Source organism: Bos indicus x Bos taurus, chromosome 15, assembly GCF_003369695.1.
Source record: "Bos indicus x Bos taurus breed Angus x Brahman F1 hybrid chromosome 15, Bos_hybrid_MaternalHap_v2.0, whole genome shotgun sequence".
NCBI classification, from domain to species: Eukaryota; Metazoa; Chordata; class Mammalia; order Artiodactyla; family Bovidae; genus Bos; species Bos indicus x Bos taurus.
The window spans coordinates 5,643,089-5,658,415 of record NC_040090.1 but is presented as its reverse complement, the minus strand read 5'-3'; the positions used below and the strand labels follow the sequence as shown (position 1 = coordinate 5,658,415).

The 15,327-nt window shown below is 38.6% G+C and overlaps 1 protein-coding gene and 1 non-coding gene across 2 annotated transcripts; one reads left to right on the top strand and one right to left on the bottom strand.

Annotated features, from left to right (window-relative positions):
* Nucleotides 1-273: 273 nt before the first annotated feature.
* LOC113905287 (olfactory receptor 4A47-like) lies at nt 274-4,472 on the top strand. The gene is made up of 2 exons (XM_027562327.1): nt 274-1,023; nt 2,392-4,472. The coding sequence occupies exon 2, from the start codon at nt 2,436-2,438 to the stop codon at nt 3,363-3,365; it is 930 nt and encodes a 309-aa protein (XP_027418128.1). The 5' UTR covers nt 274-1,023; nt 2,392-2,435; the 3' UTR covers nt 3,366-4,472.
* Nucleotides 4,473-8,851: 4,379 nt separating this feature from the next.
* Nucleotides 8,852-8,956, bottom strand: LOC113906093. Its single transcript, XR_003514783.1, has one exon. It is a non-coding gene; the product is annotated as a U6 spliceosomal RNA (small nuclear RNA).
* Nucleotides 8,957-15,327: the final 6,371 nt, after the last annotated feature.

The following is a 15,327-nucleotide window of genomic DNA, read 5'->3' as shown; positions in this document are numbered from 1 at the left end:
TTTAGCCCATTTTCATTAATTGCTGTGTCCTCTCTTATAGTACAGTTGCTGACATTACAGAGGTGCCCTACTTTTTAAAAAAATTACTAATTGTTGAAATTATTAGCTTTATATCTACAATTTTAATATATTTAATTGTGTCTTTTGATATAATTTTCACATTTGTAATCAAATTTTATGGTGATTAAATTGAGTATTAAACAAAAGTAAAGAAAATCTTGCTATTGCAGGTGGGGAAATACACAACAAGTAAGCTCACTGAAGCAAAATGACTGGGTTGATATTTTATTCTTGATTGGTAGCCGTCTGATAGAGATCTAAAGCATTGTTTTTTTCTCCATGTTGCACTTTTCTGACATGAATTATGTGATTTGGCCTATTAATATCTTTACATATAGACGTTCTTTAAAAACTTTGTGGAAAATCCCACTAATTAATTAAGCAAGAATCAGTCTTGGACACATTCCAAATCTAAGATTCAATAATAATTGCAACTGGAAGGGATGGAATGTTTCACGGTCATCATTCTTAAGTCGAAGAAAAGGCTATCCAGTTAGTAACTGGCATCGATTCTTCAGGAGGTCTTTTCTTAGATTTAAAAAAATACAATCTGGCCATGTCAATGTGACAGAGTGAGAAGGGCTGAACAATCAAATGCTATTTTTCTGTTTAATGTTATTAGGAAAGAGGTTACTTATGAAAAATTTCCCTAGGAAATGACTAGTTGCTATCTTCCTATGTTTATATAGGATTTGTTGGCCGTTCTGATAAATTTCCTAATGTGATAGACCTTTGTTTTTCTGTGTACTCATGGAATTCTTTTCAAACAATCTACACTGCATATAAAAATGACCCTCTGAATAAGGAGAAGAATCCATTTAGAAAATGAACAGTCAAATGACATAGTTTTATCCTCAAGTATAAAGACATCCTTTGCCCTCTACTGTCATACTGGATGAAAGAATTCCAGGGCTTACATTGAGTTAAAACCCATTCTTCAGATTGTGAACAAGCCTCCACAAGGTAAGACTAATGGAAAATACTGGGAGACAGCTTATCAATTGAGTGACAATTTATTATGAAATAAATTAACTTACTTTGAAATAAATGAAACTTAGATTCAATTGCAGGTATAGCACTTAAAAATGTGTGACTTTGGGAAAATGAAATAAATGTTCTGAGCCTTAGTGTTTTCAGTTATGATGCAGGGATTGTAGTCTATGTTACTATAAATATTAAATGTGATATGTTAAACTATGACTGCATAATTGGGATATACTGCAACACTTTTGAGCAGCAGAGTGATATCAGCAGAAAAAGACTGAAAAGGACAATTTGGACTGCTTCAGGAGAACCAATTTTTGGAGGCCAGAATAAACATGGAGAGACTTGGTAGCAGGCTATCACAGTGGACCAGGAATAATAACAATAAAAAAAAGTATAGCAGAAAAAAATAGAAGGGATTGCAATTTGTGATATATTTTGAAAGGAGTCAATAGGATTTGTTTAATTTTTATGACAGTGAAAAATAAGTGAAGAGAACTGAAATTTTTTATCTGAGCAATAACATGGAAAATTATACCATTTAGCAAGATAAATAGGTAATAATTCTTCAAATTTTATATAGAAATGCCTACATTTATTGTGGAGAATAAAAAAGTTTGTATTATAAATATTAGTTCAGTTCAGTTCAGTTGCTCAGTCGTGTCCGACTCTTTGCGACCCCATGAACCTCAGCATGCCAGGCTTCCCTGTCCATCACCAACTCCCAGAGTTTACAAATATTAAATTGGATTAAATTGGATGTCCATAATTAGAGATATATAATTTGAAACTTAGGTGAAACACAGGGTCTGGAGGCACAAAATTAGGCTGTTGCAGTGTTTATTGGTCAGGAAAAGGGAAATATCCACTTAAAGACCTGAGAAGTATCAGTGAGATCTGGGACAATTCAGGACAGAAACCTTCTTTTCATGATTTGATCTACTCACATTGATTATGTTAATTACCTTAAGTGAGTCTCTTACACTTTGTGACTTCACTGAAGTCCATTCCTGTCCTTTCTTGCTAATTCACTTAAAAAAAAAACTCAGCTAAAGCATTAATTCTTCTGGAAATTCTTCTCTGATTCTAATTTTGATTGATATATCCTTGTACCGTGACTCTTAACTTCTGTGAATATCCTTTTAACTTAATACAGGGTCGGAATTATCTGATCCCTAGTCATGCATTATATCATGAGGGCAAGCAACTCTACATTATTCAACTTGGCAATTAAAATATCAACAACACATTGGATATGGAAAGATTGTCCACACACATTCTTTTAATTGTATTTATAACAAAGGATGAAAATTATAATTCATTTAAAAATTTCCCCTTGTTTTGTAGGCACACCGTTTCTAACATGTGAACACAGCACCTATACAGATTAGATGGAACCAAGGAACAATGTAACTTATTTCATCCTCTTGGGCCTCACACAGAATCCAAAGGAGCAGAAAGTCCTTTTTGTTATGTTCTTGTTCTTCTACGTTTTGACTGTAGTGGGCAACCTGCTTATTGTTGTGACTGTAGCTGTCAGTAAGACACTGAACTCACCAATGTACTTTTTTCTTGCTAGTTTATCATTTATAGATCTAGTTTATTCCTCTTCTGCTTCCCCCAGATTGATTTCAGACTTGTTCTCTGGGGAAAATACCATATCTTTTGAATCCTGTATGACCCAGCTGTTTACAGAGCACTTTTTTGGTGGATCTGAGATATCCCTTCTGCTGGTGATGGCCTATGACCGCTATGTGGCCATCTGTAAGCCCTTGCATTATCTGATTGTCATGAGGAAAAGGGTGTGTGTTGTGCTGCTGCTGGTGTCCTGTGTTGGAGGTTTTCTGCACTCAATTGTTCAAGTTGGCACTGTTTATGGGCTCCCATTCTGTGGTCCCAATATCATTGATCACTTTATGTGTGACATGTTCCCCTTATTGAAACTCGTCTGTACTGACACCTTTGTCATTGGCATTTTAGAGGTGGCCAATGGAGGACTGATGTGCACTCTTCTGTTTCTGCTCTTGCTCGTCTCCTATGGAGTCATCCTGCACTCTCTGAAGAACCTGAGTCAGGAAGGGAGGCGGAAAGCCCTCCAGACTTGTGGTTCTCACATCACTGTGGTTGTCTGCTTCTTTGTTCCCTGCATTTTCATGTATGCAAGACCTGCTAAGACCTTCCCCACTGACAAATCATTGAGCGTGTTTTATACAGTCATAAGCCCCATGCTGAACCCATTGATTTATAGTCTAAGAAGTTTTGAGATCATGAATGCTATAAAGAAGCTCTGGACCAAAAAAGTGAGGTCAAGTAGCAAATAAGTGCATTATGCATTACAGAGAAAGTAGTTTAACACTAGGAATTTACTTCAATATCAGTCTATTGCTTTGATGAAAACTTTTCTTTTCTCTGAAGAATTTATCATGAGTTTTTATTGAAGAATACAATATTTGTTTATGTTATTAATAGCAGGTTCCCTCCTTGAATGTAAACATTACTGTCTAGTTTATCACTGCAACTGGAAAGTTGAAATTCATTTAAAAGAGAGTCAATAAGTCATATGTAATTTGTTGGTCAGAATTACAAAAATAATTAACTAACATGCATTACTTATATTACTTTCTCATTTTTTGTAACCAGATTCTTACCTTTTATCCTCACTTTTTATTGTACTAATTAAAATATTTTGTACTATATATGCTATCCTTTTCATTCACTTTTATTTGCTTACATATGAACATTTAGTGTAACATTTTCCATTTTATAGGAAATTGAAAGTACGATGTATAATAGTAAATGTTAAAAAATAGAATACCTACAGAAATAGAATCATGTAAAATGTGCCTCCTGTCCAACCAATATCAGAATTCCCCAGTTTTCCCAGATGCAGTCACTATACTGTTTCTAAGATTATTCAAATAATGCTTTTTGCAAAGAGAAGCATATTTTCATGTGTGTTTGCCCATATGTATGTGTGTATAAATTTTGCATTTTGCAACTCAGTTTTCTGAAGATCTTTCCATACAGTCTTTACAGATCTAACTCATTCTAATTTTCTCATACTGCTCAGCTTCTTTAAAAGTCTCTAAAATTTAGGTATCCAGTTTTCTTCAAGTTTGTTCTCTTTTTCTACAATAAATAATTCTGCAAAGAAGTCTTTTAAAAATTTTCTAAGCATGAGTTTCTAGAAGCGGAATTGTTGAGTTAAGTGGTATATGTATTTAAAATGTCGATATTCATAGTTATTCCAAAAATGCCATTATGAGCTTGAACAAACTATTCTCCTCACTTCAGAAAATACATTTGACAGCATGCTGAACCACTAGTGCTTGATAAACATTTATGGTATATGAAAATGTGATTAAACAAATTGTTTCATTTGTATACTTTAATTGCTATTCAATAAACATAATTGAATTTGAGTATCATCCATGTTTAAGTGATTTGTAGTCCTTTTTCATGAATTGTCTCTTAATGAATTTTTGTATTTGATTGCCAACACTTTTCCATACTGATTTTAATGATTGAATGACACACTAATTATCCCTATTACTCTGTGTTTGGATTATCATTTTTCCTACTTGTGATTTCTTTAAAATTTTTTTTAATACAGTGAAGAATATTTTTGGGCATGTACAAATATTTATAATTTACATAATTAATTCTATCAATATTTTTTACCTGTATATCTTAAATTTGTCTAACTCAATGTTGTCAAAATATTCTTAACATTTTCAACATTCAATTTTTTGTCTTTACATTTTATGCTTACATTTTCCTTTGATATAAGGAGGTAAGTAGGGATTATATTTTAATTATTTTTCTAGATTGTTATTATTATAGATGCATAATTATTTTTCCCCATGGCTTTGATATCTTAACTTTGTATTCCAAAATATGGCATGTGTTTGCATCAAATTCATTCCTCCACTAGCTTCTACTGATGTTTTTATTCATGTGCTATTTAACACACAATGTAATTGTGTACATTTGATTTAGAATATACTTTACTATCTGAAAAGCCTAGGATTCCTTCATTGATAATTTTTTATCAGAACTATGTCTATTTTTGCATATTTGCATTTTAAAATTAAGTTTCAATAAGCTAGTCTGGTAAAAACTACATTGAGTTAGTATTTTGAGTAATATTTGATTGAGAAAGCATTTGTATCTTCAGAGAATTGAGAATTCCTATCCACAAACTAAATGGTATCAGATCCATCAGAGAAAGGTTGGAATGAATATTTATGCCACCTATTTGTGGTCATATTGCATACATCTTATTCAAGAATTCAGTTCAGTTCAGTCTCTCAGTTGTGTCCGACTCTTTGTGACCCCATGAATCGCAGCATGCCAGGCCTCCCTGTCCATCACTATCTCCCAGAGTTCACTCAAACTCACGTCCATCGAGTCAGTGATGCCATCCAGCCATCTCATTCTCTGTCGTCCTCTTTTCCTCCTGCCCCCAATCCCACCCAGCATCAGAGTCTTTTCCAATGAGTCAGCTCTTCGCATGAGGTGGCCAAAGTACTGGAGTTTGAGCTTTAGCATCATTCCCTCCAAAGAAAACCCAGGGCTGATCTCCTTTAGAATGGACTGGTTGGATCTCCTTGCAGTCCAAGGGACTCTCAAGAGTCTTCTCCAACACCACAGTTCAAAAGCATCAATTCTTCAGTGCTCAGCTTTGTTCACAGTCCAACTCTCACATCCATACATGACCACTGGAAAAACCATAGCCTTGACTAGATGGAACTTTGTTGGCAAAGTAATGTCTCTGCTTTTCAGTATGCTGTCTAGGTTGGTCATAACTTTCCTTCAAGAATATGTGAATTCAAAAATCTCTGGGTTTGAAAAATACTTGCATCTGGCAATTGGATGAAGGAACATGATTTTCCTGAGTTGAAATCTGGTTGTTCAGTTCAGGTCCCTGTTCACCAGACCGAGATTTTTTTTTTTTAATCATTATCATTGTCACCTTAGTCTGCATGTGTTGTCATAACAAAATACTACAGACTGCCGAGCTTAGACAACAGACATTTATTTTCCCATAGTTCTTCAGGCTGATATCCAAGGTCAAGGTGATTGCTAGGTTTGGTTTCTGGTGAATCCTCTCTTCCTACCTTGCATTGGGCACTTTTTCACTCTGTCTTTGGATGGCCTTTCTTCTGTGCACTTGTGCAAGAGAAAGCTCTTTGTCCCTTCTACTTCTTATAAGGATGCCAGTTCTATCAGATTAGGACCCACCTTTATGATCTCAAGGAGTATGAGCTATTTCAATCCCCATTTCCAGGTTTCCAAGCGTCGGTACAAGATGTAGGAGTGAATAAAATTTTTAGATGACTTCAGTCTGACAATTTCTAACTGCAAAAATGAGAGAGGTGGAGACAGAAGTATTCAGGTGAATGGATCAAATTCTTGACTCACTGAAATACTCTAATATAATAGACTGAATATTGGTGCTTTATTATTTTTTATTTATTTTGATTGGAGGCTAATTACTTTACAATATTGTAGTGATTTTTGCCATACATTGACATGAGCCAGCCATGGGTTTACATGTGTTCCCCATCCTGAATCCCCCTCCTACATCCCTCCCCGTCCCATCCCTCAGGGTCGTCCCAGTGCACCAGCCCTGAGCACCCTGTCTCATGCATCAAACCTGGACTGGCGATCTGTTTCATATATGATAATATACATGTTTCAATGCTATTTTCTCAAATCTTCCCACTCTCACCTTCTCCCACAGAGTCCAAAAGTCTGTTCTATACATTTGTGTCTTTTTTAGTGTCTCGCATATGTGGTCATTGTTACCATCTTTCTAAATTCCATATATATGCGTTAGTGTACTGTATTGGTGTTTTTCTTTCTGGCTTACTTCACTCTGTATAATAGGCTCCAGTTTCATCCACCTCATTAGAACTGATTCAAATGTATTCTTTTTAATTGATGAGTAATATTCCATTGTGTATATGTACCACAGCTTTCTTATCCATTTGTCTGCCAATGGACATCTAGGTTGCTTCCATGTCCTGGCTATTATAAACAGTGCTGCGATGAACATTGGGGTACACATGTCTCTTTCAGTTCTGGTTTTTTCAGTGTGTTTGCCCAGCATTGGGATTGCTGGGTCATATGGCAGTTCTATTTAGAGTTTTTTTTTAAGGAATCTCCACAATGTTCTCCATAGTGGCTGTACTAATTTACATTCCCACCAACAGTGTAAGATGGTTCCCTTTTTTCCACACTGTCTCCAGCATTTATTGTTTGTAGATTTTTGGATAGCAGCCATTCTGACTGGCGTGAGATTGTACCTCATTGTGGTTTTGATTTGCATTTCTCTGATAATGAGTGATGTTGAGCATCTTTTCATGTGTTTGTTAGCCATCTGTGGTCATGTATGGATGTTAGAGTTGGACTATAAAGAAAGCTAAGCACTGAAGAATTGATGCTTTTGAACTGTGGTGTTAGATAAGACTCTTTAGAGTGCTTTGGACTGCAAGGAGATCCAACCAGTCTACCCTAAAACAGACCAGTCCTGGGTGTTCATTGGAAGGATTGATGTTGAAGATGAAACTCCAATATTTTGGCCACCTGATGCAAAAAGCTGACTCATTTGAAAGGACCCTGATGCTAGGAAAGATTGAGGGAAGGAGGAGAAGGGGGCAACAGAGGATGAGATGGTTGGATGGCATCACCAACTCAATGGACATGGGTTTGGGTGGACTCCTGGAATTGGTGGTGGACAAGGAGGCCTGGCTTACTGCAGTTCATGGGTTGCAAAGAGTCGGACATGACTGAATGACTGAACTAGCCATCTTCTTTGGAGAAATGTCTGTTTACTTCTTTGGCCCATTTTTTGACTGGGTCATTTATTTTTCTGGAATTGAGCTTCAGGAGTTGCTTGTATATTTTTGAGATTAATTCTTTGTCAGTTGCTTCGTTTCCCATTATTTTCTCCCATTCTGAAGGTTGTCTTTTCACCTTGCTGATAGTTTCCTTCGTTGTGAAAAAACTTTAAAGTTTAATTAGGTCCCACAGTGTCAGACTTTAACTTTTTTTGGTTCAAAAATCACTGCAGATGGTGATTGCAGCCATGAAATTAAAAGACACTTACTCCTTGGAAGGAAAGTTATGACCAACCTAGATAGTATATTGAAAAGCAGAGATATTACTTTACCAACAAAGGACCATCTAGTCAAGGCTATGGTTTTTCCAGTGGTCATGTATGGTTGTGAAATTTGGACTGTGAAGAAAGTTGAGTGCTGAAGAATTGATGCTTTTGAACTGTGGTGTTGGAGAAGACTCTTGAGAGTCCCTTGGACTGCAAGGAGATCCAACCAGTCCATCCTAAAAGAGACCAGTCCTGGGTGTTCATTGGAAGGACTGATGCTGAGGCTGAAACTCCAATACTTTGGCCACCTGATGCAAAGAGTTGACTCATTGGAAAAGACCCGGATGCTGGGGGGGATTGGGGGCAGGAGGAGAAGGGGGCGACAGAGGATGAGATGGCTGGATGGCATCACTGACTCGATGCACATGAGTTTGGGTGAACTCCGGGAGTTGGTGATGGATAGGGAGGCCTGGCGTGCTGTGATTCATGGGGTCGCAAAGAGTTGGACCTGACTGAGCGACTGAAATGAGCTGAACTGAGGTCCCGTTCGTTTATTTTTGCTTTTATTTCTGTTACTCTGGGAGGTGGGTCATAGAGGATCCTGCTGTGATCTATGTCAGAGAGTGGTTTGCCTATGTTTTCCTCTAGGAGTTTTATGGTTTCTGGCCTTACGTTTAGATCCTTAATCCATTAAAAAAAAATATGGAACGCTTCATGAATTTGTGTGTCATCCTTGCGCAGGGGCCATACTAATCTTCTCTATCATTCCAATTTTTGTGTATGTGCTGCCGAAGCGAGCACTATTGGTGATTTAAATAGTGAATTTTTTTCAGATATCACAATAGTACCTGAAACACTGTAGTAATTTGAACACTATGGTACTGGCTCATGGATATGTATACTGATTGAACAAAAGAGAAAGCTAAGATATACAATAGTAAATATACAGATTTTCGTATCTGGAAATAATGCTGTTGCAGGGTATTGGGAGACAGAATTGTTATTCAATATATGTACCGGGAAAATCTCTTTATCTTTTTTTTATTAAAAAAAATCATGATTTAAAAATTTTTTAATTTATTTTTTGCCTGTGCCACAAGGCACATGGGGTTTTAGTTCCTCACCCAGGGGTTGAACCTGCACCCCTGCATTGGAAGCACAGAGTCTTAACCACTAGACTGCCAGGGAAGTCCCTATTTATCCTTATGATAGAACAGTGTATTTTCATGTTACATTATACTTTAAAGAGTATAGTCTATGTGGGTTATATATGTAAATGTGAAATAAATAACTTTAAATGTTTAAAGATAATTATCTTTATAAACTTGAGGCTGGGAAGGACTTTGAGAAGTACATGCAGAGAACTTTCATCCTGCATCTAGTTTCCATATCCCTACGTGATAGAACAGGTGCTTAATCCTTGATCCCAACCATGTTCACTGCAGGATCCAGGTGTGAGCTCCCCTATTTTCATAATTTGGAAGTGTGTAATACAGTGAATTTCAGACACTTTTGTTGAGCATGATGGCTACTCAATTTCTTCTAGGGACTCCTGCCCACAGTAGTAGATATAATGGTCATCTGAGTTAAATTCACCCAACCAGAACAATTTTAGTTCGCTGATTCCTAGAATGTCTACGTTCACTCTTGCCATCTTTTGATCACTTCCAATTTCCCTTGATTCATGGACCTAACATTCCAGGTTCCTATGCAATATTGCTTTTTACAGCATTGGACCTTGCTTCTAGCACCAGTCACACCCAGAACTGGGTATTGTTTTTGCTTTGATTCCATCCCCTCATTCTTTCTGGAGTTATTTCTCCACTGATCTCCAGTAGCATATTGGGCACCTACTGACCTGGGGAGTTCCCCTTTCAGTATCCTATCATTTTGCCTTTTCATACTGTGCATGGGGTTCTCAAGGCAAGAATGCTGAAGTGTCTGCCATTCCCTTCTCCAGTGAACCATATTCTGTCAGACCTCTCCACCATGATCGCCTGTCTTGGGTGGCCCCACACGGCATAGCTTAGTTTCACTGAGTTAGACAAGGCTGTGGTCTATGTGATCAGATTGGCTGGTTTTCTGTGATTACAGTTTCTGTGTGTCTGCCTTCTGATGCCCTCTCACAACACCTACCATCTCACTTGGGTTTCTCTTACCTTGGATGTGGGGTATCTCTTCGTGGCTGCTCCAACAAAGTGCAGCCACTGCTCCTTATCTTGGATGACATCGCCCCTCCTGACCTTGAATATGGAGTAGCTTCTCTCGGCCCACCTGCGCCCGTGCAGCCACTGCTCCTTGAACGTGGGGTTTGCAGTACTTGGATGCAATCTCAAAAACGACAAAATGATCTCTGTTCGTTTCCAAGGCAAACCATTCAATATCACAGTGATCCAAGGCTATGCCCCAACCAGTCATGCTGAAGAAGCTGAAGTTGAATGGTTCTATGAAGACCTACAAGACCTTTTAGAACTAACACCCCAAAAATATGTCCTTGTCATTATAGGGGACTGGAATGCAAAAGTACGAAGTCAAGAAACACCTGGAGTAACAGGCAAATTTGGCCTTGGAGTACAGAATTAAGCAGGGCAAAGGCTAATAGAGTTTCACCAAGAGAACACACTGGTCATAGCAAACACCCTCTTCCAACAACAAAGAGAAGACTCTACACATGGACATCACCAGATGGTCAAAACCAAAATCAGGCTGATTATATTCTTTGCAGCCAAAGATGGAGAAGCTCTATACAGTCAGCAAAAACAAGACTGGGAGCTGACTGTGGCTCAGATCATGAACTCTTTATTGCCAAATTCAGACTTAAATTGAAGAAAGTAGGGAAATCCACCAGACCATTCAGGTATGACCTAAATCAAATTCCTTATGATTATACAGTGGAAGTGAGAAATAGATTTAAGGGACTAGATCTGATAGACAGAGTACCTGATGAACTGTGGGTGGAGGTTTGTGACATTGTACAGGAGACAGGGATCAAGACCATCTCCATGGAACATACTGCAAAAAAGCAAAATGGCTGTCTGGGGAGGCCTTACAAATAGCTGTGAAAAGAAGAGAAGTGAAAAGCAAAGGAGAAAAGGAAAGATATAAGCATCTGAATGCAGAGTTCCAAAGAATAGCAAGGAGAATTAAGAAAGCCTTCCTCAGTGATCAATGCAAAGAAAAAGAGGAAAACAACAGAATGGGAAAGACTAGAGATCTCTTCAAGAAAATTAGAGATACCAAGGGAACATTTCATGCAAATTTGGGCTCGATAAAGGACAGAAATGATATGGACCTAACAGAAGCAGAAGATATTAAGAAGAGGTGGCAAGAATACATAGAAGAACTGTACAAAAGAGATCTTCATGACCCAGATAATCATGATGGTGTGATCACTGACCTAGATCTAGACATCCTGGAATATGAAGTCAAGTGGGCCTTAGAAAGCATCATTACAAACAAAGCTAGTGGAGGTGATGGAATTCCAGTTGAGCTATTGCAAATCCTGAAAGATGATGCTGTGAAAGTGTTACACTCAATATGCCAGCAAATTTGGAAAACTCAGCAGTGGCCACAGGACTGGAAAAGGTCAGTTTTCATGCCAATCCCAAAGAAAGACAATGCCAAAGAATACTCAAGCTACCACACAATTGCACTCAGAGGAAGTAAAAGCTTTTCTCTTTCTTGATGAAAGTGAAAGAGGAGAATGAGAAAGTTGGCTTAAAGCTCAACATTCAGAAAACGAAGATCATGGCATCTGGTCCCATCACTTCATGGCAAGTAGATGGGAAAACAGTGGAAACAGTGTCACACTTTATTTTTTTGGGCTTCAAAATCACTGCAGATGGTGATTGTAGCCATGAAATTAAAGATGCTTACTCCTTAGAAGGAAAGTTATGATCAACCTAACTTCTGCTGCTGCTAAGTCGCTTCAGTCGTGTCTGACTCTGTGCCACCCCATAGACGGCAGCCCGCCAGGCTCCCCCATCCCTGGGATTCTCCAGGCAAGAACCCTGGAGTGGGTTGCCATTTCCTTCTCCAATGCATGAAAGTGAAAAAATAAAATGAAGTCGCTCAGTCGTGTCTGACTCCTAGCGACTCCATGGACTGCAGCCCACCAGGCCCCTCCGTCCATGGGATTTTCCAGGCAAGAGTACTGGAGTGGGTTGCCATTGCCTTCTCCCATGACCAACCTAGATAGCATATTAAAAAGCAGAGATATTACTTTGCCAACAAAAGTCCATCTAGTCAAGCCTATGGTTTTTCCAGTAGTCATGTACGAATGTGAGAGTTGGACTATAAAGAAAGCTGAGTGCTGAAGAATTGATGCTTTTGAACTGTGGTTCAAAAGAGAAGACTCTTGAGAAGTCCCTTGGACTGCAAGGAGATCCAATCAGTCTATCCTAAAGGAGACCAGTCCTGGGTGTTCATTGGAAGGACTGATGCTGAGGCTGAAACTCCAATACTTTGGCCACCTCATGAGAAGAGTAGACTCACTGGGAAAGACCCTGATGCTGGGAGGGACTGGGGGCAGAAGGATAAGGGGACCACAGAGGATGAGATAGCTGGATGGCATCACCGACTCGATGCACATGAGTTTGGGTGAACTCCGGGTGTTGGTGATGGACAGGGAGGCCTGGCATGCTGCGATTCATGGGATCGCAGAGAGTCAGACACGACTGAGCAACTGAACTGATCTGAACTGAACTGAATACAGTGAATTAAATGTTCCTTTCTCAGATCCTTCATAGAAAGGTTGGAATGAAGACTTACATCACCTATGTGTGGTCATATTGCAAACATCTTATTCCATAATACATGAAGACTCTTTCATTTAGAAGTCTCTAAATCTGGAAAGAAATTGTGTGTGTATGGTCAGTGTTATTGGGGAAGGAAATGGGAACCCACTCCAGTGTTCTTGCCTGGAGAATCCCAGGGATGGGGGAGCCTGGTGGGCTGCCATTGTGGGGTCACACAGAGTCGGACTCAACTGAAGCGACCTAGCAGCAGTAGCAGCATGGTCAGTGTTGTCTGCCTATTTGCAGTCCCATGGACTGCAGCTGCTCTGACCATGGAATTTCCAGGCAAGAATACTGGAATGCGTTTCAATTTTCTACTCCAGGGCATCTATCTGACTCAGGGATCAAGTTGGCCTCTCTTATGTCTCCTACATTGGCAGGTAGATTCTTTACCACTGCACCACCTGAGGAGTCCAAAAAGTCTTTACATCTGGTAATTAGATGAGGGGCCATGATTTTCCTCAACCAATTCAGGCTTCTGTTAACCAAACCCAGATTACTTTTTTTATCATCATCATTGCCACCTTAGTCTACCTGAGCCCTTTTCAAAATACTGTTTATCCTCTGGGTGCCAGAGCCTGTGTGACTTGCATGTGTGCTCTTTAATGTTGGAGTCTGGTTCTTACAGCTATCTTCTGGTTCTCCCCAAAGGAAGCCCCACTGGTCTTCAAAGCCAGAATATTTCGAGGGTCCCCCTTCCTGGTGCAGGACTCTTGGCTGCAGAGCTCGAAGTGAGGCTCAGACTCCTGACTTCTTGGGGAAAAAGCCTGCAACTGTTATTACCATCCTGTGTGGTTCACCCACTCAGAGTCATGGTCTTGACTATATTATGTCTTCACATTTCCTACCTGTTTGTTGAGGTTCCTTCTTTATATCATATCTTTTGCTGTAGGGGATTATCCTGCTAGTCTTCAGGTTGTTCTCTTTAGTAATTGTTCTGTATTATTATTATTGTGTGTGTGCTCAGTCATGTCTGACTCTTTGAGACCCCATGGACTATAGCCCACCAGGCTCCTCTGCCCATGGGATTTTCCAGGTAATACTGAAGCAAGTTTCCATTTCCTACTCTAGGGATCTTCTTGACTTGGATACAACCTGCATCTCTTGCATTTCCTGCATTGACAGGTAGATTCTTTGCCACTTGAAAAGTGCTCTGTTAATAATTATAATTTTGGTATCCCCATGGAAAGAAGTAAGCTCAGGGTTTTCCTACCCTGCATGTTGGCAACTCTCTCCTATATGTCTGTCTTTATGCCAAAGCTACGCTGCTGTGATTACCATTGTTTTGTCATATGTTATAGAACCAGAAATAGGAAATCCACAAATTTGTTCTTTTTTCAAGATTGTTCTGCCGATTTAGATTCCCTTGAGATTTCATATGAATTTTAGGATGAAGTTTTCTGCCATCCTATCTCAAAAGTGCATATTGTGGGAGAAGGTGGGAGGGGAGTTCAGGATTGGGATCACATGTACACCTGTGGCGGATTCATGTTGATGTATGGCAAAACAATACAATATTGTAATTAGCCTCTAATTAAAATAAATAAATTTAATTAAAAAAACAATACATCAATAAAATTTTTTTTAAAATGAAAAATGGTTGCTAAATTAAAAAAAAAATAAATCAATGGACTCTATGTCATAACAATATTTAGCACATATTATTGTCATGAAAATGTGATGGAGAGTAAGGACATTAACTTCAGGATCAGGAGACATTAGTTTTCTTTCAGACTATGCCATCATCTTCTATAACCTTAAACAGCTTTCCCTTGTTTTACAAGTACTTTACTTTGGTAAATTGAAAGGTGTTTCCAAGTTCTGTAATTACACCCAGAACAATATATTTATTGCCATAAATATTGTTTATTTTACTTCTACTTCAATTAGAAGTAAAATTGGAGGAGTTATGGGATGACAGTTCACCTCCCCAAAACATTTCCATTTCTGGTAAAAAAACCTTGGAGATGTCCTTGTCCTTCTGTGATGAAAGAGTCCTCGGATTGGACTAAATACTATCTCTGTTCCTTAGGGCTTTGTTATTTTGAGGATGTGTTTGTCTACCTATTTAAATGCATGAAGCTGCCCATAAGAATTCTTTAGCAGGTACCTTGTTTTTGTAAAATCAGTCCCTGACAACAAAAATCGGACCAACCTTCAACTAATTTCTGATCAACTATAATAAGATCCATATATAATTTCTCTTGCTTTCCTTCTGATTTGCGCTTCAGTTTTGAGACTATTAGTTGCTGATTCTCTGGAGTTTTAAATCACTATGTCCTTGATCTTGTATTCTGGAAACAGACTTTCCTGGTATAGTTCCAGGTGTTCCTCTTTTGAAGAACATTTTTATGGAAACCTTCTATGATTTGGACC

Excerpts from the sequence above, each read along its gene's own strand:
- LOC113905287 (XM_027562327.1), top strand. The coding sequence starts at position 2,436 with ATGGAACCAAGGAACAATGTAACTTATTTCATCCTCTTGGGCCTCACA.